At 39.8% G+C, this 27,670-nt stretch overlaps 1 protein-coding gene across 2 annotated transcripts in view; it reads right to left on the bottom strand.

The window, feature by feature from the left end:
- LOC121869332 (uncharacterized threonine-rich GPI-anchored glycoprotein PJ4664.02-like) overlaps nucleotides 1–27,670 on the bottom strand; it is a 143,378-nt gene that overhangs the window by 94,605 nt on the left and 21,103 nt on the right. For both annotated transcript variants that reach the window (XM_042370627.1, XM_042370626.1), the window contains exons 3-5: nucleotides 25,984–26,192; nucleotides 16,179–16,290; nucleotides 167–290 (exon numbers count right to left, since the gene is read on the bottom strand). In XM_042370627.1, coding sequence (XP_042226561.1) covers nucleotides 167–290; nucleotides 16,179–16,290; nucleotides 25,984–26,192 — 445 coding nt within the window. The remainder of the gene's footprint in view (nucleotides 1–166; nucleotides 291–16,178; nucleotides 16,291–25,983; nucleotides 26,193–27,670) is intronic.

Consider the following 27,670-nt stretch of genomic DNA (forward strand, 5'->3'; position numbering starts at 1 on the left):
AAAATGCATCCCCCCCGCCAGCAAATGTTATTAGCGTTCATTCGGGGGGGGGGGGGATATTTTAATTTTAGTAAAAAAAAAATGTATTCAATTTCATAAATCAAATCCTCAAAAATCAGGGACTACCTGTACTAAAGAATTGTACAATATAAATTACTGTACTCACCTCATCTAAAAAAGCTTTGCGCTGAAATTTGTACAGAAGAACAAAATACAAATCGACAAAGTGATTGTGATCTTCATCTGTAAAGTGTGGAACTTCCAATCCCTCAGATCTGAGACGTATACATCTGTAAAGATAAAGATAATTATTATTAAAGAGATTATCGATTAACCTTCCAACATATTGTAAGTTAGCAATACCAGACCATTAAGTAAATGGGTGCTCTTTTATTTATGAAAATTCGACTTACAAACTTTCAGAGATACGAATAAGCCTGTCCACACGTACTGTCCGTGGGTCATTTATGGTGAACAATAACTACCACATACATGTCCACTGTAGGCTAACCTTACCGGTAAGCTCCCGTATCCTACAATTGCCTAACATAACCCCTAGATTTTTTCTTTATGTTGCAACATAAAGAGCAGAACATCATACACTATAATATACAACATTTTAAATCTACAAATATCTGTTGCAAATGAACATATACGGATAGTTTTCTTTTCAGTTGTCTTTTAAAATTGTTGTGGCATTGTTGACAGGTTAAGACTCGTCACTGTAGAGAGAGGGAGGCTCCATTGCTAGGGGTCCACAGAGACAGTGTCTCAGCAGAGCTCCATTGCTCTGGCGAGTTTTGAGGCCACACAACCAGTGATTATGCAGGGATTTATTTAGCTTTTCCCTAATGATTTTAGCTGCATTTTTCATCTAGATAGTATAAAAATGTTGCTTGAAGAAGCACAACTGTTAAATAACATGAGAAAGGTAGGTGGCATGGCTTATGAATACTGTACTGGAAAAGGAACTACAGGTACAGTATTCCTTGACTTACGACCACCCGTATATACCCCCACCCTCCCCACAAAAAAACGCCTGCTGGACCACCACTCCACGACCCCCTGACGGAGACACGATGCTCCTCCCCATACTGGCCAGATATTATGTGTTAAAGGAATATCCTTCCTTTCTTAGGCATTTGCCTCCAGGTGTAATGTTAACCTACATCTATTGAGGATAAAATCTTTCATCTACAAATTGACAATAACACATTTGCTGTAATCAGACATATCTAGTTGCCTCAACTGGGGTTGCAATTTCAAATTCTGTGTCATTACTAAGGAATAACGAAGTCTCTGGTGCACTCTAAGATTAAGAGAGAAAACGGAGGACTCAGGCGTCCTGAAGTGAGAGAAAACGGACTCCTATGACGGGGCACTCAAATAGAGAGAGACATGGCTACATGTTTTGTGGACTACCCTCTGTACGGTATAGAGCGTATCCTTTTCATCACTTTGTAATAAACCTAGTCATGCCTATGTGTGTTTATGATATTTACCATAACATTATATCTTTAGTGGTTGATGGTTGTGTGTTGGTTTGTGTTGGTTTGTTTGTTGTTTGTGTTTGTGTTTTTGTTGTTGGGGGGGGGCTGAAGTGAGAGAAAACGGACTCCTATGACGGGGCACTCAAATAGAGAGAGACATGGCTACATGTTTTGTGGACTACCCTCTGTACGGTATAGAGCGTATCCTTTTCATCACTTTGTAATAAACCTAGTCATGCCTATGTGTGTTTATGATATTTACCATAACATTATATAAATATTTAGTGGGTCTAAATGGTCGTAAAGTGGGAAACTTAGGGTAGTGTGCCTGGAACCAATTAGAATAAATCCCATAGGTTCTGTACTTTCGGACAAAGTCCATTTCGGTTAACGTCACGTTTCCAAGAACATATCTAGGACGTTAACCAGCGCATGACTGTACATATTTTCGAGTCCCGACGTTAGTGATTGAGCTGTGTACTGACAAAATTTTCGTTTGTAATTCCCTTTAAAATGGCTGGCAAGCTTAAAAGTGAGAGTCTTGTGGTGCTGAGAAAAAAAAGAGACACCCATTTTAGATTTTCTATGTATTATTTTCGCATTTTCGACTTACAACCAATTCAACTTACGACCTGGATTTGGGTCCCTAACCCCGTCGTAAGTCGGGGACTGCCTGTACATGGAGTTGCGAATTTGCTTCAGATTTTTGGTTTACTGTATAGGCCGTTACTTTAATATGTGCTTACGATCTTTTTATATTTTTACATGTTCGGTATCTATAGGAGTAAAGTTGGACTTGTGAACAAGCCTCAGGAAAACAACTTGTTATTAGGTAGAGGAGCACCTGTATAGGAACACCCCAGCTAACGAATGGGTTAGGAACTGGAAGACAAGTTGTAAGGCAGTTGTTTGGTGCTCACAAGCTAATCTCCCACAGGAACACTGTAATTACAGGGAGTTAGATCCTGAACTGTGCCACAAAACCCTAATTTGAATACATATACAGTGATCCCTCGGTTAACGAAATTTCGGTTAACGAATTACCTTCCATAAGAATTTTCAACTCGGTTAACGAATTCCTCTCAGCATGTTTTCGCTTGCTCACCAGCTGGAGTATTAGTCCGCCAATACAGTAATCGGTTCTAGGGTTTAAATGCGTTCCCATTTGAGTAAATATCAAGAAGGTTGTACTATTCAATAATTTTCCAAGTTTTATATTAAAATTTTTAGTCATTTTTGCAATTATTTAACATAATTGAAGTACAGGGAACTAGTTTTTAGCGCGCCCAACAGCCACTTGACTCACCCAGCATGGCGTCAGTTTGTCTCTCTGCTCAGTGGAGGTAGCATCTTGCCTGAGACTCTCTTGAACATAAAACATTTTTACCTTTTTACAGTACAATTATTGGTCATTCTGAAATTTATTTAACATATTGGCAATATATAGTGCAGTGTTGATTTAAAGAAAATAATCTTGAATTACACCTAGTGAACTTAAAATTTTATGGGTGAAATAGCAGCATGAAGCATGGGGTAATTTCTCTTCCACCCCCACTTCCTTCTCTTATCCCTTCTCCTCCACCCCCACTTCTAATTCCCATCATCATCAACCAGGAGCCTTCTACATACACACCTCAAAGTATGTGTACTTTACTGCATTTATTTTTAGTTTGTATGTAATTTTCAGTGAGCTGGAACTAATTACCCAAAATCCCAATGAAACAATGGTTTCGGTTAACAAAATTTTCGGTTAACGAACGACCTTCTGGAATGCATTGTGTTCGTTAACAGAGGGACCACTGTATATATATACTTTAAAAAGGACAAAAATTTTCCTCCAATGACATGTCCACCTGAGACAAAATTTCAAGGTGTCAGCGTGCGGGACACAGGTGCCCAAGTTCTTAAGTGTTGTTTTGGGTAACATTATTTCATTCGCTCTAGTAATGATATTATGTTTCTTATTATGTTTATGGGTCCGGCTATGATTATTCCTTTAAATTACAGAATATAATTAAGCTAAACGAAACATTAAAGCTAGGTTGAATAACCTTTTGCATGCCTTCCTGTCAGCCAATTAATTGTCTTGCTACAAACAGCTCTTAATTCTCATTAGCAAAGTTCAAGTGAAAAGACTATAACTGTGAATGTTGAGAATGTGACCACCATTGTTTACATTGGCTCCCACTGCCCACCCACAGGGTGAGTGTAATAACAGTACTTAGTGAGTAGTTTCAGAGGAAATACTATAAATTAACTATTTCATAAATTCCAGTTTTCAATACAAACATATACTGCACACTACCAATTTATAGATTCTTAATAACAGTACAATAAAATTCCTACAATTCAAAGAATAGGCCCTTATGAATTATGAGGGACACCTTCCGGAAAAAAACAACAAAAAAAGGCACTTTTACGTTCTCTGCCCCAATCGAAATTTAAACATATCTAAGTACAATACCAGATTTAGGTGCTTGGTCCAAGGTTATCAGACATACTGTATAGCAATGGCTCAAACACTGGGATATGATGGAAAAATAAGTGGGAAAAACCTTGTGCGGAAGACCATCAATGTACACTCCGTGACTGACCAACGTGAACTGACTGTGACCAACAAGCTTGACGCGTATTGTACATGTTTACTGTACACCGAGGAGGGTGTTCGGAGGATGCATCCCATGGTAAAATGTGCATCATATACTGTATATTCAAAAATTTCTCTCATAGTCGTTAATTTTACCCAATATTTCCAAAAATGTAATATACAATACTGCATATATTGTAATATATTGGAAGGTTTCTTATAATTCAAAATTTTCCCAAATACAGTAGACCCTTGCCATTCGTGGATTTGTGATTCGAGATTTCAACGATTCACGTCAAGCAGATGCTGGCTAGCTTGCGAGCCTTTTCCCTCAGTGCATCGAGTCATCCCACATGCCCGCAGCACCTTATCTCCCTCTGTCCGTGCTCACCAATTGCCTGTGACGTAGCATCCCGTGTTGTACTCTCAAAACTTTAATGATTCTGTGTGAAATGGACCCTAAAAGACTGCCTAGTGTCAGTGCTAGTGATGCTAGTGGAGTGAAATGTAAAAGGGGGAAGTCAGTGATGACCCTGACAAAGAAAGCTGAATTATTAGATACGTTAAAAGAGGGGATGAGTGCTGCCGCGGCTGCTCGGTTGTTTGGTATAGGTATACAGTAGCGCACTGAGGTACACTAATATCTCCGTTAGCAGGAATCCCTCAAACCCGGAACTCTCCGATACCTGGAATTGAAATTTTCTCGGAAAATCATTCCCAAAATGGGAATTTTCCAGAAAATTCCAGCTTTGGCAACTATTTTACGAGGCAAATTTTCTGGAAAATTCTGAGAAATTTTCCCAGTACACGGAAAATTCCGGGAACGAGGGAGTTTTTCCGGGTTCAAGATGAAAATTGGGCACATTTTCAGGAAATTCCGAGAAAATATTTCCGGTACCCAGAATATTCCGGGGATGGGGGATATTTTTCAGAGTTCGAGAGACGATGAAATGGGTAATTTCTGGAACCTCCGAGAAAATTTTTTCCGGCTTTGAGAGATTCGTCTCGTTACCCGGAAATCTCTCATTCCAAGTGCTTTCCACCAATTGTTCCTTGGAACCTAACTCCCATGAATAACATGGGTTTACTGTATTACGAAATTTATAATAAAGCATGCCCTGACAATTCATGGATGACGCCCTTGTTGTAGCCAAGAATGTATAAGGGTAGTTTTAAAGATGCTGGCATTATCGCAGCAGGGACAGGGAGCCATTCGTTCTTGAGACAGTAATTTTTTTTACCTGTATTGCATATGTGTGTGTGTGTGTGTGTAGACAAACACTTAACACATGCAAATAAATAATAATGGGAAAATCCTCTCACAAGTACAGTAATCAGAAACAAGAAAAAAATTTAGATAAATTTAATAATCTACCTCAAGTCAACTCGGTGCTTTCTTATTAAAGTTAACTTTAATAACAAAGCACCGAGTTGACATGAGGGTAAACTAACATTTTTAATAAATTTTTTGTCTTGTTTCTAATTATTTGTGAGTATTTTCCCGTTATTATTTATTTGTATATGTGTTTTGTGTGTGTGTGTGTGTTTTGTGTATCTACACACACACACACACTCATCAATGATGCCCTAAGAGAAACCCCTGCTCGCTGGAAATATGTCGACGACTCCACCATTGGGATCAGCGTCAACAATTCTGCTCCCAACTATACCGCCCTTCAGGATTTATTGAACAGTCTCCAAAACTGGGCCACCAACAACCATGTCACCATCAACCATACCAAGACCATGGTTATGCACATCAACCTCTCCTCCGACATTGTCCCACCTCCTTCCATTACTCTAGGTCCGAACACACTCCAGGTTGTAGATTCCACGAAGCTCCTCGGCGTCACCATAGACAACAAACTAAATTGGAAACCACACGTCAGTGAAGTTGTCAAATCCTCCAGTTTCCGTCTCCACCTCCTCCGCCGACTCAAGTCCCTCGGAGTTCCTGCACCCGAGCTCCTCAGTGTTTACACAACATTCATACTTCCCAAGCTCACCTATGCCTCCCCACCTGGTCTTCCTCCCTAAATGCCACACAACGTAAACACCTAGAAAAAGTGCAAAAGAGGGCATGCAAGATTATTCTCTCCCCTTCCTACTCCACATATCAAGAAGCGCTCAACACACTGACCCTTTCGACTCTCACTGACCATCACCACGACCTCATCTGCAAATTTGGTAGAAGCTTCTACACCATCCTCGACACCGGCTCCTACTACCACCTGAGATCCCTAGCCTGAGAATTGCTGTTCGACACCACAACCGCATCCAGCCCATACGTGCACGAACTGATCGCTATAAGAACAGCCCAGTCCCAACCATTGTAAAAATTATCAATAACTTGTAATAAACCAGTGTACTCACTCCCAGTAAACACTACTCCTTGCACTGTCACTATGTTGAAATGAACTGTAGTTTGAGCTTTTCCCCATCTAGTTATTATGTCTTATTTGTGTCACTTATGTTACTTGTATATTATTTGTAATTCGAAACCCATTCCCCAAATATGTAACTGTATATTTTCAGCCTTCTGGCTGCCAAGCTCTTTCAATAAACCGTTAATTATTATTATTATTATTACACCACACACACACACACACACACATATACAATACAGATAAAAGAAATACCAGTAATTGTCCTAAGGGCAAACACACAAAGGGAATGAATATACTGTACATTTCTTTGCACACGAGTAAAAATGTAACCCCCAATCAGCAAATGATATTCGTGGATTTGGCTATTCGCGGCCATTTTGAGACTTAAACCCTGTGAATTTTTTGGCTACAGCCATATTGAGACCTAAACCCCATAAATTTTAAGGGCATGCTGTACAGGTATATATATTTTGTAACATTAAATATTATGAATTATGAGCAATTTCGAATTTGGGGGTGCAAATTATGGGCATTTTGCTGTAATAATAATAATAATAATAATAATAATAATAATAATAATAATAATAATAATAATAATAATAATAATAATAATAATAATAATAATAATAATACAGTGGAGTATGCTATAACGAATCAAATTGGTTCTAGAACCTTGTTCGTTATAGCATTCGTTCATTATAGGATTAATCCGTTCCAGGCCCCCAAATACAACCACTTAACACTGAAAAATATAATATAAAATTGTAAAAATGTAAAAAAGTGCATAAATATGCATCTAAACCCCTGAAATAAAGAATATCATTAATACTTGTAATAAAAAACAATAAATAAGTAAAAAAAAAAAAAAAAAAAATGTTCGTTGTAGGAGTTTCGTTCGTTATTGCATTCTCAATTTTATGGGTAAAACCGTTCATTATAGGAATATTCGTAGTAGAATCCATTCATTATAGCATACCCCACTGTAATAATATAACAACAACTAATACAGTACACTTTCCGCCAGAACCAGAATTCCCACTTCTGGCGGTGCATCTACACCCTAAACCCCGACTTACGACAGGGTTGAGGATAAATCAGATTAAACAGGAGGTCGATATAGTCGTAAGTCCGATATAGATAAAAAAAAAAAAAAAAAAAAAAATTTTTTTTTTTTTTAATAAAAAATCTACAATGAAATACAGTAAAGTAAAAGTAATGAATAATGATGAATGGATACAGTACAGTGAAAGTAATAAATAATAAGGAATGGATACAGTACAGTGAAAGTAATAAATAATAAGGAATGGATACAGTGTGACTGAGCACTTAACCTTTAATGTAGTCAGCTGAATGCACATGGGGCCCCCATAATTTTCTAATTATACATGGAGACTACATTAACTGGAAACGTTTCGGTATAGAAAATGCGTGTGTCATTAAAAAAAAAAAAAAAAAAATTTTTTTTTTTTTTTTTTTTTTATATCTGAGGCGGTCGTAAGTCCCGACGGTCGTAAGTCCACGTAGTCGTAAGTCGGGGTCTGGTGTACTCATAAACGCGGAGAGCGGCTGGCGATCCTGCCGCGTCGCCATTTTTGGATTCAAACCTCCGGCCATGTTGGGCAAGCGGCATGAGTAGGTTGCGCAGTGGATGCCTCTGTTGCGTTATCGCTGACGTCATACGACGTATCGGACTGTGATAGGGCCACGCATCCTTACCTCCCTCCACCGTTAGCTGTGATTGGTTTAATGTAATATGACGTGCCCTCCCGCTGGCAGGTAGAAGGCGCTTGACCTAGCCGCATCAGTTACATCCCTCCCAGCCACACCGTGTATACAGGTATCTATTGTTCCGTAAGAATGGCTGCCGCCGGACCACACACCACCACCACAGAGAAACCTTGCATTACCTGGACCCAGCCGCCCTAAGCCAAAGAAGATACGACGTGCCCAAAGTTACGAGGTGAAGTACAGTATAATACAAGAGTTAGAAAAAGGAACAAGACAGGTTGATCTCGCGCGCCAGCATGGTGTTAACGAATCTACGATCCGGACGATCAAGAAGGATGCAGCCAAGATAAAAGAACACATGAACATCACAAAGTCTGTAGGTGCTTCAATGATCAAGTATTGCCAGAACAAGGTGCTTCTCAAGACAGAAAATTTACTTGTGTGTTACTTGATTCGTCAGGCAAGACGGAACATGGCGGTCGACACGCAGCAGTGTCACGTAAGATGGAAATTGCAGAGCCCAAACCCTTCAATGCTTCCTCTGGGTGGCTGCAAAGGTTTAAGAAGAGGAACAAGATCACCAACAATAACATTGGTGGTGAAGAAGCGAGTGCTGACCGTGTTGCGGCTAGGGATTTTCCTCCGTTCTTACGTGAGATTATGGAGGAAGGACAGTACACCGACGACCAGATGTTCAACATGACGAATCCGGTCTGTTTTGGAAAAGCTACCTTCCAAGACCTTCGTTGTCCAGTCTGCCAGCAAGTGTCGGGGCCGAAAGTTGCAGAAGGAGCGCATCACCGTCCTGTTTACCACCAATGCCTCCGGTTCCTGTAAACTCAAGTTATCGGTGATTCACACAGCCCGCAAGCCTACAAGAACGTGGACATGACTAAGCTAAATGTCCACTGGCTGACCGCACATAAAGAGTCGATGTTCTCTGCTCTGTCCCTCTCCTGGTTTGATGACTTTCGTTCCTGACGTGAAGAAATTCTGTGAGCAACAGAATGTTCCATTCAAGATTTTGTTGCTCCTTGACAACGCACCAGGACACTCGCCCCTACTGTTGGATCGTCACCCCAACGTAAAAGTGATCTTCCTTCCTCCCAACACTATGTCATTAATCCAGCCCATGAACCAAGAATTAATCTGCAATGTGAAAGCTGCATACTCTGCAAAGAAGTTTAAGCTCCTGAACGACTATACAAACACCAAGGATGAGTTGCGTAACCTGGGTGACACCGATAGCAAGAGCGACGAGGATGAGGAACAACAGTTGGCAAAGCAAGAAGTTCTCGTGAAACACTTTTGGAAGAAATTTAACGTCAAGAAAGCTGTGGACTTCTTGGTGGAGGCATGGGATCAGCTGTCTGTAGCAACGATTCGTCACGCATGGAGGCATGTTTTGCAAGGTATCCCAGGTGGGAGGCAGAGTCAACCTGTGACTGGTGAGGTTCAGTCTGTTGCAGTGGCAGTGGACCTTGCAAGAGAAGCTGCGCAGTGTTACAGCTGCAGGCTTCTCCGATACCACTAACGAAGACATCCTGGAGGTGATCAGGGATCCTGAGGTGACTGCCGACGAGATGTTGGAAGACGATCACATCAGTGAAGAGGCAGGTGGTGCGTCATCCCGAGAAGAACACAAGTTAACGCATGGTAATGTTAGGGGTGCCATCGAGTGTGCAGAGAAACTGAAGCTCCTCCTTTCCGACGACCCTAATGATAACCGGTATGAAGTCTTCATTACCCAGCTGTTGCAGGCTATGGAGCCGTACATCAAGGTGTATTAAGACAACATCAACATTAGCCGTCAACAAAGCATTGCCGAGTTCTTCGCCCGCAACCCACCACAGCCAGCCCAAGCCAGTGATAGTGACAGAGACAGTGATGGTGACTTTGCGGGATTTGTCAGGGAGGCCCTGACAAATGTGAAGGACAGTGATGGTGACTCACTTGAGGGCCAGTATTCTGCCCTCTGCCTCGGAACCAGCCGCCATTCCCGTACGCCGACCCATCTCTTCTACTAACGTAAGTGTTAAGCCTAACCTTGATTTTTCCTAACATAACCTAACCTTACGTAAGTGTTAAACCTTGATTTTTCCTAACATAACCTAACCTTAGGTAAGTGTTAAACCTTGATTTTTTTAAAACATAACCTAACCTTATGTAAGTGTTAAACCTTGATTTTTTAAAACATAACCTAACCTGACGTAAGTGTTAAATCTTGATTTTTCCTAACATAACCTAACCTTACGTAAGTGTTAAACCTTGATTTTTTAAAACATAACCTAACCTTACGTAAGTGTTAAACCTTGATTTTTCCTAACATAACCTAACCTTACGTAAGTGTTAAACCTTGATTTTTCTTTTACCTGGTACAGTACAGTATATTATTCTCTCATTTTTTTTTTTATTGGGCACTCCCCTACATCATTGTGTAAGGTGAAGCGCAGAAGCGTTTACAGCGCCCAACAGGGAAGCATGCAAAGTTCATGCTTGCCTTTATGTCTCATGAGTTAAGGGCTTAGAAGCCTGAAGAGTCAAGGGCATAGAAGCCTGAAGAGTCAGTGGTTTATGTCCTCAAGTTATTGGAAGCTCCAACAACTTGTCCCTGAATACGAATTCGCAACTTTCGACTTACACCAGGTACCTACTTTACTGCTAGGTGAACAGGGACTAATGGGGGCTAGGAAGTAAGTCCAAACAACTTCCACCGGCCCGGGAATCGAACCTGGGACATCTCGCTTGCGAGGCAAGAACGGTACCGCTTCTACCACCGATCCCCCTATTCTCTTATTGATATTTCTCTTCTATATTATGTGTGTGTGCATACCATCATAAAGTTAAGATGTTATTTTTACTACAACGTATGTATTGTGTCGGGAAAAAGTGGAGTTTGGGGGTCAGCCCAGTCTCTATTTCAATTAATCCCATATGTTCTGTTGTTCCATTTACGCGTTTCCCGTTTTATGCGGGCCTCCACGGGTTCAATTGACCGCGTAAATCTTGGTATTACTGTACAGTATAATTTACTATGGTTCATCATATTCATGATAGTGCAGTGTTTAAAATGTCTGAATTATTTTTTTTCTTAGTGCATGAGGGACAAAATGCAAAAACAATGTAATGAAATTTAGCATGCAAGCATCTGTCAACCACTGGCTACCATCCCTGCCCCACAGTCAGAACACTGAAAACCACTAGTCACCATAACATCAAAGTATCTATGAGCAAATTATGTTATTTTATACTGAATGTGAATGTTTACCTATATAGTTTATAAGCAGTGATTATTATTTGTTTTAAATTTGTAGTGTTAAGAGTTTGTGAAGTATCGTATGTGTAACAGTGGGAGGTGTGGGTAGTGGGCCAGTGGCACAAAGTTTTGTTGTTAGTAGCAATGTGGGAGTTGGAGTAGGTAGTGACCTGGGTTTGTTGAGGTGGTGTCAGCGTGGATATTGACAAAGTTATAGTACTGTGGATGGCAGTATTGGAAATGGTGTGGGTAATGAAATATGGTTATATTATGGGTGGTAGTGTGGGTAATTACACAAGGTTATGCTGTGTTATGGGAGGTGTTGTGTTGAGGGTGGCAGTGTGGAGAGTGACAAAAGGTTGTAGAGTGGGTAGCACTGTGGTAGGTGGTGTGCATATTGACAAAAGGCTGTTTTACAGGAGGCCATGTGGGAGGTAGTGTACACTCTCCCAAAAAGGTATTGACCCCTTTTCTCATCGACACAATGTGTCACAATAGACAACTATTTCCAATCACTAATTGTGATTCCTGCATTATGTTGGTAGACCCGCCTTCCTAATATCTGTGAGGCTGCCAGTTATTATTTCTGATAGTTGTTGTAATTATGGTGAATCACCGTACTCCATCTTTAATAGATTAAAATAATGATATTAATGTAGCAAAAATAATCAATGGCAGTCAAATAGAGGGTGCTTTCTGCTGGAAATTCATGACTAACACTAGTACCCGAGACTCACAGGAAAACACAGCTTGCACCGACAGATGTAGTTCGTAGTGTGTATCAGATAATGATCCAAGGCCAGCACAAATCATGAGATGATACACTGTACAGTAGAACGTCGATTTAATGCGAATCAATTTAAGATTATTGATTTAAAGCGACACCCACAATAAAGGACAATGTTTTAATTTAAAGTAAATTTTTCCTATTTTGACCGAGCCAATCAAGGCGCATCATATTTTAAATTTTGTGCCTATTGTTTCCCTCTGGACACGCTACATGGCTGCCCGCCACCCTATCACACCCTCACGCATCCTCAGTTCTCGCGCTGACGCTCTAGTTAACGGACATACTGTATGACACTGTATGACACTATCTTTTCTACCACGTGCATCAACCATCGCCACTATGTCCAAGAGGCCAACTACTACATCATTAACTACCCCAAAGGCCAAGAAATCAAGGCAAGCAATTACACTGGAGCAGAAAATCAAGGTGCTGGAAGCACTGCAGTGTGGAAATGGTGCTTCAAGTGTGGGACGTCAATTTGGAATGTCAGAGAGCTCTGTCCGCACTATAAAGCTCAACGAGATGAAAATTAGAGCAGCCTATGCTTCACCAGATGTTGCCAAGGGTAAACTCCACCTGAAGAGTGCTATGTATGGTGAGATGGAAGAAGCACTTAAGTTATGGGTAGAAGACATGCAGCGCCAAAAATTTTCACTCACTGGCCCCATGCTACAAAACCAAGCCTACGAAATACAGTCTCGTATACTTGAAAAGGAAGGGAAGTCCATCAAAGACAGTAAATTCAGGTGAAACTGCATCTGCTGACGCAGAGGCAGCTGAGGATATAAAGAAAGTTATGAGGGATATAGTGTTAGAAAATGGTTATTCTCCTTGCCAAGTGTGAAATTGTGATAAAACGGGACTGTATTGGAAAAGAATATCCAAAAAAACCTATCTAATGAAGAATGAAGAAAAAGCACCAGGGTTTAAGGTCATCAAGGACAGACTAAACGATTCTCCTCATGGCGAACGCATCAGGCACCGCACGAATGAAACCAATCGTCATCCACCACTCAGCTAGACCTCGTGCCTTGAAAAATGTGCTCATCCTGAAACTTCCTGTAATTTGGCAATCAAACAGGAAGGTGTGGATGTCTTTTGATATTTTCGATGAGTGGTACATCAGCCATGCCAACCTATTCATCGAAAATGTAAAAAAAAAATTAATCTTAACAACAATGCCTTGGTTTTCATGGACAACGTATCTTGCCACTCCAAACACCTGTGCAGTGTGAATATGGACGTAAACTTGGCCTTCTTTCCTCCGAACATGACTTCACTTATTCAGCCACTAAATCAAGGTGTTATTGCCTTGTTCATGAGATATTATCTCAAGTTTACCATGAAGCAAATGGCTGAAGCTATGAACAAGGACAACAATATGATTGCAGCAATGTTTTGCAAGAGCTACACCATCAAAGATGCCATAACTAACATCACACTTCTTTGGAAAAGTGTGCCAGAAACTGCACTAAATGGAGTGTGGCATAATCTGTGGCCTCAGGTAGTCCATGACTTAAAGGGCTCTGATGAAGGCAAGGACGTGAAAGACACTATGAAGCTCGATAAGAAGTGAGAGGTGATTCACGATTTCAAGAAATCCAAGAAGAGGATGTGACTGAACTGCTTCTCAGCATGGAGGATCCTCTCACTTCTGAAGTCTTGGAGATGATGGAGATGGCGAAGAAACACGAGAAAGAAGAGGAAGCAACAGATAAGCCCCAAACAGTGGGGAAGGAACTGACAATTCCTAAGCTGAGGGAGTTTATGCAGCACGTCACTTCTGCCACCCAGTCTGCACTGCAACATGACCCTGATATGGAATGCAGTATGCAAGTGGTGGAAGCATTGAATCAGGCTGCATCTAGGTACTCTCAGCTAGATCAGATGGTTATGGCCCAGCAACAGAAGAAAATTACCCCATTCTTCCATCCATTATCCTCATCCGGTGAGTTTGTTATAAAGCTGAGTATTATGAAACTTAGTGTTTATTGCTTGGAAAAAAGACATTAAATTTTGGGTGTACGATATGTAATAATTATGTGGTAGACTTTCAATAATTTATTGAATGCTTTCCATTCCTTCAGCTCCTGAAGTAGCTGGCCCATCTACGCCTGGGTAGACATGGCCGTCATCCAGTGCTTCCCACATGTCAGATGTGTCAATAGCCACACCACTAGACAGTGTATAGACAGTGTTGTGGATGATGAGCTGGTCGAGTTGGGCTCTGCACCTTCAGAGGATGAATTGCCTAACCAAAGGTGATTGAAGATCTATTTTTGATAGCATAAAGTAATTGAAAAATAAGTTGAGAGGAAAGTGAGTCAGACGAGAGGCGGGTGGAGCGTGGCACCACCCTCCCCCATCAGCTGATGCTAGTAAACAGACCATTTCGCATCCAGTAATTTTAGCTGTGTTGATTTATGAGTGTTTGTTTTAGCATAATACTACAGCCTGAACAAAACAATGTTTTGTTTATTCTAGGAGATGGGCTGAGGTGCATCTGGGTGTATACTCTCAGTCGGGGAGGGCCAGTGGCCCGAGGCAGCTGACGGTACTACACAGTATCAGTACCGTCCAGCTCTCAACTCGACTGCAGGGAGTGCTTGCTGCATATATATCATTACACCATATATTTTTCTCATATTTACTAGTTAATAAAAGTCTTTGTTAGTATTTTGTTTCTCTCTCAAGTACCAAACTAAATTATTCCATTTTAACAACACTTCGATTCAGCGAGAATTCGGTTTAAAGTGACCTTTCTTGGAACGTATCTCGCGTTACATCGACGTTCTATTGTATTCATAATTGCTACCTCATCAATTGAGGTAGAAATAATATTGAAATGCCAAAAATCATAATGTCATAGTAATTGGATATGGCATCATAGTACACCTGTAATTATTATACCTGTATTTGCAAATGAATGTAATCTCAGATCATAATGTTTCATATTTCGTTCGAAGAGATTCCATTGTAAACACGGTTCATGAAAACATAGTAACGTTATATTCCTATTTGGCAACCCCTCCCCTGGGGCTGAAACAGTATCTAAAGTGCATAAGTCAGCGGGGTTACTCTATGACATTATTGGTTTTGCATATGGTATCACAATTCATTCTATTTCATTACATTATGTATATAATAGGTGGTATACTGCAGATATCATGGTGATTAACAGGTGCAAGAAGAAAGAACGAAAGGTGCAACTCACAATCAGAAATACTAACCGAACCGAGACTGTTGTGCACGTGTTATTGTGTTCATTTCCAAATACATCAGGCCGGGGGGGGGAGGGGGGGGTAATTTTTTGGGAGAGTCTACACAGAACAGTTGTAGGTTGTGAGGGGAGTGACAGTCTGGGAGGTGAAAAAATGATGCAGATGGAAGTATGAAATATACTAAAGGTTGTGGCATAAAGTTGTGATTAAAGAAGCACTGTGAGAAGTCACGTGAATAGTGAGATACAGCCATAATATGTATGGAAACATGACGTAGGTAGTGAGAGAAGGCCATATTTTGGGTGACAATAAGGTTAGTGGTTGTGTGTTTGTAGGACATGTGGACAGTGGTATAATTTGCATTGTGGGTGAGTAGGATCATAATTAAGTTTTCATGGCACCAGGCCTGCCACATCCCATCACATCCACTTATCATGGCAGACTTGACCACCACTGCTACTGCCAATACTACCACCACTAACCAGAAACTCCAAAGTAATTACATGTTGAATCTATTTGTACTGTAAACTATGTTTGCAGCATTCTAGTGGACAGAATAATACTGAGGTGAAGTAACTGTTGCTCATAGACACTACAAATGATTTATTCATTCCTAAAGTCCTGAACACTTCATGTGTCTGCACTCAAAAATATTAATATACATAATATAATAAATTATTCACAATTAAAAACACAAAAAACATACAGTATAACCATACCTTATGCAAACTTTGAGGACACGAAAGGCCAGCTCCTCACAACGCGACTCAATCATTGTGTCCACACGAACACGTACCACCTCCCAGGTCTCATTTGAGATGTACTTTATAGCTGGAAAAATATAATAATAAGATTTTTAGACAAAAACAAAACAAAAACATGTATCACTGTTCCTCAACCTACTAAAATTACAAGGCAACAAATGAATGACTGATCATAGAAAACTCATTTTATTGCTAAGTCAAGACAAGGAGACTCGGGTATAAAACACAAAATATTATAGGTTGTTCCCCAGGGTAACCAACATTGATGGCTAGCCCTAATAAAATAAATAGTAATAATCACCAGGTGCAAACCAATCCCTTAGACAGGAGTCTGGGATGCATCAGTCACCACTCATAGCTAAATGCTTAACCGCTAATATGCGGTCAACGTACATATACACGGCAATAGGGCATTATGGTCACTGTATATGTATACTCTCCATTCGTCATGATTTTTAAAGGCCTATTGACTTACTGGATTCCCAATGTTTACATATCGAGTTGTTGCATGCATAGGTAATGCGTGGGTGTGTATGCATGTGAAAGACTAAGCATAACAGTAAACATCATTATATATAAAAGATGCATGTGTGTGTATGTTTATTTCATCTCATATTCTGTACTGTAAAGAAATATTCTAATTTTGTTGCACACAGAGGTCTTGTGCGTGAGTTTGTCTGTCTGTGTCTGTGTATTTCATGGTATATGGTGTGAGATGTGTATAGTAGGTCTAGGAGCACAGTTTATGAAAGGTAAACACACAGCTGTGTATATTTGAAGTTGGCAAAAATTTAATATTATAGTCTTTGGTAGAGTAATATTATTTTTACAAATACCTGTATTGGTGTACCATAAATAGCATAGACAGAATGTAAACATTGTTCTAAATTATTATACGATACTATGAACTACTTTCCATGTTATTTTAACAATAAAATCCTGAAAAACTAAATTTTTTCCCATCAAACAAAGCACGTGATAACCAGGCCACCCTTAGACTAGTCCACCACTACCATTGAGTCTCCAACAACTTCACAGGCACCCCTCCAAACATCTCCACATGGGTTCCTCCACAATAAAACGCACAATATAGAGCATACCCCCAATATAGTGGATACTGTCTACAGGTTGACCATCAAAAATCCGCCAATCAATAAACCGGAACCTTCAGTTTTCCGGCATGGATTTCGGAGCGCATTTTCAGATTTCCTGCCTTGGCGCACCATTGTTTTCGGACGCGCCGTTTATGTTTTGATAGCACTGTACTCCAGAATCAGCTGTTGGGTCTTGCTTGCACCTGCTAACAAGCATTCATGCTCATTCCTTCTGATTTTATCATTTAATTGCTGCTGTATAGCCCCATCATGGATTCAGCAAAGAAAAGCGGTGGCGTAAAACGTAAACATCGTGCGTTGTCGATCGCAGAGAAAGTGGAAGTGCTCAAAAAACTTGATAACGGCGTGTCTGTGCGAACCATTTGTGAAACATACAACATAGGCTCTTCAACAGTGTATGATATTAAAAAACAGAAAGAAAAACTGTTAAAGTTCTTTTCTGACAGTGGATCAAAAAGGAAAATGTTTGTAAGGAAGTCAATGTCGGAGGGAAAAAGTGCGGAACTAGACCAAGTTCTCATAACCTGGTTTAAACTTCGTGTAAGTGAAGGTGTGGAAATTTCTGGTGATTTATTAAAGGAACAAGCCAAAGTGTTTCATGAAGAGCTGGGATTGCAACACAAGTGTGACTATACAGAAGGTTGGCTGCAACGTTTCAAGTCGCGACATGGCTTACATTTTCGTGCAGTATGTGGTGAAAAACATTCAGCAGACAAGGATGCAGCTAGTGCCTATGTGGATGAATTTGCAAAGTTAGTTAGTGATGAAAATTTAAGTCCTGAACAAGTGTACAATGCTGACAAGACTGCCTTATTTTGGAGATGTACGCCAAAAAGAACTCTGACAACTGAGGATGCAGAATCGCCATCGGGGTTTAAAGCTTCGAAGGATCGCGTCACAGTAATGTGCTGCTCTAATGCTGCGGGTACCCATAGATGTAAGTTGCTTGTTATCGGAAAAAGTTTACATCCGAGGGTCTTTAAGGGTATGACACGGTTTCCTGTCCATTACCGTGCCAACAAGAAGGGGTGGGTTACCACTGATATTACATTGGATTGGTTTCATAAATGTTTTGTTCCTGAGGCCAGGGCTCACTGTAACTCATATGGACTAGACCCTAAATGCAAGATACTTCTTATTTTAGACAATTGTTTGGCATATCCAAAAGTCGATCTTCTAGTGAAAGATAATGTTTTTGTTGCCTACCTCCCACCCAACTGCACATCACTAATTCAACCACAGGACAATGGTATCATACGTTCTATGAAGTGTAAGTATCGATCCCTGTTAATGAGGAGCCTAGTGAGTTCAGTTAATTCAGGCACCCCAGTACAGAAATTCATAAAAGAGTTCAACATTAAGGATGCAGTGTACTGTGTTGCCAATGCTTGGAAGTCTATTAAAACATCAACACTGAAAAATGGATGGCATAAATTGTGGCCAAGTTTAATGTTTACTTCTCATTCTAACGAAGACACAGAAAATGATTTTGCAGGGTTTAGGGTTTCCAAAGAAGAGCAACTTATACATGAACTTCTTGCTTATGTTAAAGATGTAACTAATCCTGATGCCAAGGAGCTTTCATCAAGAATAAATGAAGATGTTTTAACAGAATGGTTGGATGTTGATGATAATGTGCCTACAGTTCATCATTACACTGATTCTGAAATTGTAGATATGGTTAAAAGTCCGGAGAGAAATGCCTGTACAGGTAGTGATGAAGATGAAAGCAGTGAAGAAAATGAGGAAGATGTGAGAGACAGAATCTCTATTGACAGGTTAATTACGTTGACAACTGAACTGCTGGCTGGACTAGAGCAACGAAGTTTTGTAAATGAACAAGAAATCATGAATGTTTTCTTGCTCCAAGATAAACTTATTAGAGAAAGACCCAAGTATATGAAGCAACAGACATTGCACGATATATTCAAGGCAAGTTGAACCTGTTCCTGTTGCTGAGGATGTTGTCACTGTCAGTGATAAAGATAATAATCCTGACAGCCCATCTGCTGTTTAGCCTGGTAAACATTAAAATTTCATTTGCTTTTCATTTAGTGTTTAATTTTCTTTTTTTTAAAGGACTGTACAGGTAGTAATTTTCTGTTAAATATACTGTATACAGCATATATAATAAAATTTCATTTGCTTTTCATTTAGTGTTTAATTTTCTTTGTTTAAAGGACTGTACAGGTAGTCATTTTCTGTTAAACTTATACAGCAAATATAACCATCAGTTTTCCGGCATTTTCGAAAATCCGGCACTCCTCAGGTCCCGAGGTTGCCGGATTTTTGATAGTCAACCTGTATAGCGGGCCTCGGCTTTAACAGACACTTTGACCCATTAGGACTCGGGTCCGTTAAAAGTAAAATATTACTATCATGTCCGTTATGGTAAACAATTTAAACTCAGGTCTATTTGCATAAAAATTATCACAAATAATTACAGTAGTACAGTAGAACATCGATTTGAAGCGAATCGATTTAAAGCGACACCCACAATTAAGGACACCTTATCAATTTAAAGCGAATCTTTTCTATTTTACGCAAGTCAAATCTGGCGAGTCATATGGAAACACACTATTTTAAGTTTTGCGCCTAATGTTTCCCGCCAGACACGTCTCTGGGCACGCTACATGGCTGCCCGCCGCCCTCTCACACCCTCAAGCATCCTCAGTTCTTGAGCTGACGCTCTAGTGAACGGACATACTGTGTGACACTATCTCTTCTATCACGTGCATCAACCATCGCCACTATGTCCAAGAGGCCAGCTACTACATCATTAACTACCCAAAAGACCAAGAAATCAAGGCAAGATATTACGCTGGAGCTGAAAAACAAGGTGCTGGAAGCACTGCAATGCGGAAATGGTGCTTCAAGTGTGGGACACATATTTTGGACTGTCAGAGAGCTCTGTCCGCACTATCAAGCTCAACGAGAAGAATATTAGAGCAACCTATGAAATACAGTCTCGGTTACTTGAAAGGGTAGGGAAGTCCATCAAAGACAGCAAGTTCACAGCAAGTACAGGCTGACTGTACAAATTTATCAAAAGAACGGGGCTACGGAATGAGACACTTTCAGGTGAAGCTGCATCTGCCGATACGGAGGCAGCTGAAGATATGAAGAAAATTCTGAAGGTTTTAGTGTTAGAAAATGGTTATTCTCCTTGTCGAGTGTGGAATTGTGATGAAACTGGACTGAATTGGAAAAGAATGCCCAAGAAAACCTATCTAATGAAGAGTGAAGAAAAGGCACCAGGGTTCAAGGTCAGCAAAGATAGACTGACGATTCTCCTCATGGCCAACGCATCAGGCACCACACAAATGAAGCCACTTGTCATCCACCACTCAGCTAGACCTCGTGCCTTGTAAAATGTGCTCATCCCAAAACTTCCTGTAATTTGGCAATCAAACAAGAAGGCGTGGATGTCTTCTGAGATTTCCATGAGTGGTAAATCAGCCATGCCACCCCATTCATCGAAAAAAAAAAAAAAAAATGAACCTTAGTAACAAGGCCTTGGTTCTCATGGACAACGCATATAGCCACTCTAAACGCGACTTCACTTACTCACTAGATCAAGGGGTTATTGCCTTGTTCAGGAGATATTATCTCAAGTTTACCATGAAGCAAATGGCTGAAGCTATGAACAAGGACATCAATATGACTGCAGCAATGTTTTGCAAGAGCTACACCATCAAAGATGCCATAACTAACATCACACTTCTTTGGAAAAGTGTGCCAGAAACTGCACTAAATGGAGTGTGGCATAATCTGTGGCCTCAGGTAGTCCATGACTTTAAGGGCTCTGATGAAGGCGAAGACGTGAAAGACATTATGAAGCTCGTTAAGGAAGTGAGAGGTGATACAGGATTTCAAGAAATCAAAGAAGAGCATGTGACTGAACTGCTTCTCAGCATGGAGGATCCTCTCACTTCTGAAGTCTTGGAGATGATGGAGATGGCGAAGAAACACGAGGAAGAAGAGGAAGCAACAGGTAAGCCCCAAACAATGGGGAAGGAACTGACAATTCCTAAGCTGAGGGAGTTTATGCAGCACGTCACTTCTGCCACCCAGTCTGCACTGCAACATGACCCTGATATGGAATGCAGTATGCAAGTGGTGGAGGCATTGAATCAGGCTGCATCTAGGTACTCTCAGCTAGATTAGATGGTTATGGCCCAGCAACAGAAGAAAATTACCCCATTCTTCCGTCCATTATCCTCATCCGGTGAGTTTGTTATAAAGCTGAGTACAGTAGGCTCTCGCCAATAACGACTTCCACAATAACGTTTTCGACAATAACGGTAAGTTACAATAGATACCCATTTTCGATAATAACGTCTGGATTCTCTTGAATAACGGAAATTTCGTGGGAAGCGTCCGAGCGCATCAATGGTAGCGTTTGTTTGCCGCCATGTTGATGAAGTAGTTGTCCACTCCGCCTCACTCTCACACACGCTCAGTGGAATACAGCGCTGCGCCCACGTGTGAGATTTTCGCCACTATAACCAGCGGTTGTTAGGGTCGGTGATCAATAATGGCTTCTGCATTTTTGCCTGTGGGGGCTAGGGGAGGTGGTGGAGGGAGTGATTTGCCACCTGAATGACTGGGAACTTTTAAAGTGAGGAAATTGAACTGTCCTGAGTCTACAGTGTGAAATATTAAGAGGAACTTAGAGGAGACCAAGAAGAGTATTGCGCTGGCTAAAAATATTTCGGTAGTGATGGAAATGCGAGGCGAGCTATGAATGATAAAGGCGATAGAAACAGGTTGTTAGTGATAACAGAGCATTTTCTTGTGAAATGGTTAGGTTGTAGAATGAAAGACAGTGCAAGTGTTAGTGACCCTCAGATACGGAACAACCATCTCACCAAGCACCTCAAAAACTCCCCCAAGCTCGGTGTCATATTACTCAAACTCTTTATTTTGATGATTGAATAACAATTCTTTTCATTTCAGCTAACAAAAAGTGTTAGGAGGGCTTCAAGGGGAAAAAATGGGTGAAATTCTTGTGGCGGCAGCACCAATAAACCCTTTTTACATTATTTTAATGTCACACAAATAACGTTTTCGCTAATAACGGTGTTTTTCAGGCACCTATTAAACGTTATTGGTGAGAGCCTACTGTATTATGAAACTTAGTGTTTTTGCTTGGAAAAAAAGACATTAAATTTTGGGTGTACAATATGTAATAATTATGTGGTAGACTTTCAATAATTTAATGAATGTTTTCCATTCCTTCAGCTCCTGAGGTAGCTGGCCCATCTACTGTACGTCTGGGCAGCAGATACGGCCGTCATCCAGTGCTTCCCGCTTGTCAGATGCGCCCACACCACTAGACAGTGATGTGGATGATGAGCTGGTCGAGTTGGGCTCTGCACCTTCTGAGGATGAATTGCCCAACTAAAGAGTGAAAATCTATTTTTGATAGCATAAAGTAATTAAAAAATAAGTTGAGAGAGAAGTGAAAGTGCTTGGTGAGTGGTAGGGATGGAGTGAGGCAGACGAAAGGTGGGCGGTGTGCGGCGATAGATCGACCACCCTCTCATATCAGCCGATCGCCAATTAACAGACCATTTTGCATCCCGTAATTTTAGATGTGTTGATTTATGAGTGTTTGTTTTAGCATAATACTACAAAAACAGGGGGAGGGCCAGTGACATGAGGCAGCAGACGGTACAGTGCAGTACCACGCAGTAACAGTACTGTCCAGCTCTCAACTCGACTGCAGGGAATGCTTGTTGGATATATATCATTACGCCATATATTTTTCTCATTAGTTAATAAAAGTCTTTTTAGTATTTTGTGTTTCTCCCAAGTACCAAACTAAATTATTCCATTGAAACAACACTTCGATTTAGTACGAATTTGGGTTAAAGCGACATCTCTTGGAACGTATCTTGTGTTATATCGATGTTCTACTGTGCCCAGTTTAGTGCTAACCTGCATAACGTTGATTCATTATAGAGCTCTTTGGTCTTCTGTTGGAGCTATTTTATACTAAAAAAACAACCCTCCTAAAAAAAACTATGAAAAACCATAATACAGTGGTCCCTCGGTTAACGAATGGTTCGATTAACGAAATGTCGGTTAACGAATTAGCTTCCATAAGGATTTTCAGTTCAATTAACAAACAAAACTTCGATTAACGAAATTCTTACGACAAACACGTTTTGTTGTGCGCATCAGCTGATCGGCTAGTCCGCCAATACAGTAATTGGTTCTATGTTTACATTCCTTTCCAGTGGAGTAAATACAGCTCCTCCCGACTTACGACCACCCGGACATGCGACCGCCTCAGTCGTACCAAAATTCTGTCAAATTACATATTTTCGAGTCCCAACGTCAGTGATTGCGCTGTGTACCGACAAAATTTTCGTTTGTAATTCACTTTAAAATGGCTGGCAAGCTGAAAAGTGAGAATTTTGTGGTGCTGAGAAGAAAAAGAGACACCAATTTTAGATTTTCTATGTGTTATTTAAGCACTTTCAACTTACGACCATTTCGACTTACGACCTGGATTTGGGTACCTAACCCTGTCATAAGTCGGGGAGGAGCTGTATGAAGAAAGTTGGTCTCTTGAATATTTCTGCATTTATTATATTAAAATTATTGGTCATTCTGAAATTTAGTTAACATATTGATAATATAGACAGTACAGGGAACAGTTTGTGTGTGCCAATCAGCTGATTGAATCACCCAACAACACTTCTCAGTTTAAGTTTGTTTACAGTGGAGTGAACATCGATTTTGTTGGTCTCTTGAATATTTTTGCATTTTTACAATAAAATTATTGGTCATTCTGAAATTTAGTTAACACATTGATAACATACAGTGCAGAAATTATTATGAAACACGAAGAAGGCATTAGAACCAATGCATAAGTCATCATCGACTGCCTCTACAATCAGCTGTTTGATATGTAAACAAAGCTGCCGGGAATACGACACACACACCTCAAAGTAAGTTAAAATACAGCATTCAATTGTTTTTTATTTATTATTGCACAGTACTGTATTTAGTATATATTTAATGTTTTGTTAATTCTATTACTGGTATACAGTACTTTGTATGTACTTTTTCTGTGAGTTGGAACCAATTACCCAATATCCCATTAAATAATAGATTCGGTTAACGAAATTTTTTATTAACGAACGACTCTGTGGAACCAATTGTGTTCGTTAACCGAGGGACCACTGTACAAGGCAGAAGTTATAAGACAGAACACTCAGGACTTGCCATTACCAGCCATGTTTGTTTACATTCTCTTCCCCAATGATAGCAGCGTACCCATGTATGCTCGCAGCCAATCAACGCTCTCCTCGTGTAAACAAAAAATTCCAGTAGCATTAAACTTACGTGACACGCTCGCTCTTTATGATTGATTTCTGCATTACTGTATAGTGAATATGTGACCTAAGTTATATTTTACTCGGGGAAAAAAAGAAAAGAAAATCCATAATACAAGTCAGCTGTTCATTTGTGCCTGGCAGTGCAGCAGTCATTATTATGCATCATGCCCCCTCAACACTTATAAAAAGTCAGTACAGTATGTCTTCTTATCTATTTTATTCTGGCTACCACCAAACAATTTTATTCAGCTGGGGAAGTTCCATTTATCATCCGTGCCTAAGCAGGGAGGTCTGAACTCTTAATGCTTTCCTTGTGGGTGCCTGCAGTGCTTTTGCATTTTGCCTTGTACAGGATGCATGGGTTTAGGAGGAACAAATAAGCATAATGGTAGTAAAAGCAACCACCTGATCTTAATATATTTCCATTAATACTTAGGAAAAAAATTTAAAATATAAAATTTTTTTTAGTCAAAGCAAGGAAGAAAAGATCATAACCTTGAATTTTTGTAAACCAAAGCTTTGTAAATTGGGAAATACCAGTAAATTAACTTTCTAATGAAAATAAGAGCAATATTTATGTGTCGTAATACAGTGGTCCTTCGGTAAACGAACACAACTCAATCTACAGTCGTTCGTTAACTGAATCTATTATTTCAATGGGATATTGGGTAATTGGTTCCAACTCACAGAAAAAGTATATACAAAGTACTGTATACCAGTGACAGATTTAACCAAACATTAAATATAAATTAAATACAGTACTGTACAATAATAAATAAAAGACAATAGAATACTGTACTATATTTTAACTTACTTTGAGGTGTGTATGTCATATTACCGGCAGCTTTGTTTACATATCAAACAGCTGATTGTAGAGGCAGTCGATGATGACATGCCATATTCTTTACAGTGCATTGGTTCTAATACCTTCTTCATGTTTCATAATAATCTTTGCACTGTATATTACCAATATGTTAACTAAATTTCAGAATGACCAATAATTTTAATGTAAAACTGCAGAAATATTCAAGAGACCAACTTTCTTGATATTTGTTTCACTGGAAACGAATGTGAACGTAGAACCAATTACTGTATTGGCGGACTAGCCGATCAGCTGATGCGCACAACAAAACGTGTTTGTCGTAAAGATTTCGTTAATCAAAGTTTTGTTCGTTAGTTGAACTGAAAATCCTTATGGGAGCTAATTTGTTCACTGAAATTTTTTTAATCAAATCGTTCATTAACCGAGGGACCACAGTACTGTATATGAATAACAAGGATAAAGCTTCATACCTTCACTATCCTGAACCTCTGAATCAGAATCAAAGAAGATAGTCTTTGTCGTATGACCCCATGGGTCTGATACAAGAGGTAATAAAGTATGACATAAAGGCTGTAAGACAGCCACACGGGAACATCGCTGAAGTGTAACTCCCAGCCGAGTCTTCACAATTTGGGCTAGGCCTGGCCACTCTCCCTGTAGAACCAGTCGTAAACTCCATCTGAAAAAATGGTATTAAATTTTAAATTTTTTTACATTTGAAGTCATTATTCATATTTGATCATGAAAAATTATTCATTACATATATACTGTACTGTACAGTATTATCATAATGTCAGTTACGTAGCAAAATTACCATACAGAATCTTTGTGAATCTGGACCAAGGAAAACCAAAAATACTTCCAAATGAACTAGGAATAATAACGAGACAATAATCTGGAGTTCTGTTTATTGTGAAGTGTATAAATAATACAAATGAACAAATAAATTTCAGTACAAGAAAAAACTAATAATGTACAGTAAAGTATCTGTCAGTCGAAAATCTACTTTACAAAATAATCTACGTACTGTATTGCACGAAAGATTTGAGCATTCTAATTTCCAGTTCTGCAGTTGCTCATACTAGACCCTTGGAGTTAATGTGCTATCCTAAATTCCTGCCAGCTTATTTACTGGGTGTGAATGTTGCAGTCACAGATGCTTGAGCTGGGACCAACAATGAGTCAAGCACCAGTCTTCAAGGAGTCTTGGTTCCTCCTGGGCATGCTCTGTACTCTTTGTTTAATAGTGATTATATTTTGCCCTTACAAAGGCTCTCAAACAAATGTAAAAGTGATAGAACTGATATTAACAGTGTTAAAGGAAATGCAAAGTGCCAAGTATAAAAGAAATGGTGGAAATTATGTAAAAACTGGACCAAGAACAGTCAAAGAACAAACTGTGTGACCTATACAGTATGTCTCAGGAACCATGACAGTCTATGCATTTCAAGAATCAGCATGAGAAAATATTAAGATTCTATGCTGATAGTGAGTCACAGGAGTGTGTGGTTCAAAGAAAAAATCTCAGAGAGCCTAAGTGCACCAGCCTAGATAACATGGTAGATGAATGGTTCAAGCAACAAGCAAGTGGTTAAAGATATGAAGGAATTCCATTTCTAGACCAATGCATTGTGATAAAGACTAATGAAAGTTTTAGCCATCAAACAGTACCCTCTCTGCATGCTGTGCTGGCTTAACATCCTCCTCAGAAAGTTTCATGAGAAACTGTATTTCTACAGTGCTGTGGCAGTGGGCTGAATTTAAAAACTTAAAAAATGGCATACCATTTGGTGCCTTAAACCCAGTGGAGAAAAAAATGTCAGAAGACAAAGAGGTACAGAATGTTTGTAAGCCAGCCACAATTCCTGCCTGGACACTGCCAGTACCACCAGCTCGTCATCTCAGCTGACCTCTCCAGTCATCTCTTGTGTTTTGTCAATAGTCTCCACACCCCCAAACTTGTCTTCAATTCCAAATACCACATTTTCTCTTACAGCTCTACACTTTCTTGTGTACATAATTAACACAAGAAATTTAAGAATACAGATTGATTTTCTTTTATTAAATGTTCCACATACATCTGCTTTCTAAAGGTAACAGATAGGCTACATCATCAGCATACAACATTACCCAGGGCAGACCCATCCTAAAGTCCTA

Source organism: Homarus americanus, unplaced genomic scaffold (assembly GCF_018991925.1).
Source record: "Homarus americanus isolate GMGI-L3 unplaced genomic scaffold, GMGI_Hamer_2.0 scaffold36734, whole genome shotgun sequence".
In the NCBI taxonomy this organism is placed as follows: Eukaryota; Metazoa; Arthropoda; class Malacostraca; order Decapoda; family Nephropidae; genus Homarus; species Homarus americanus.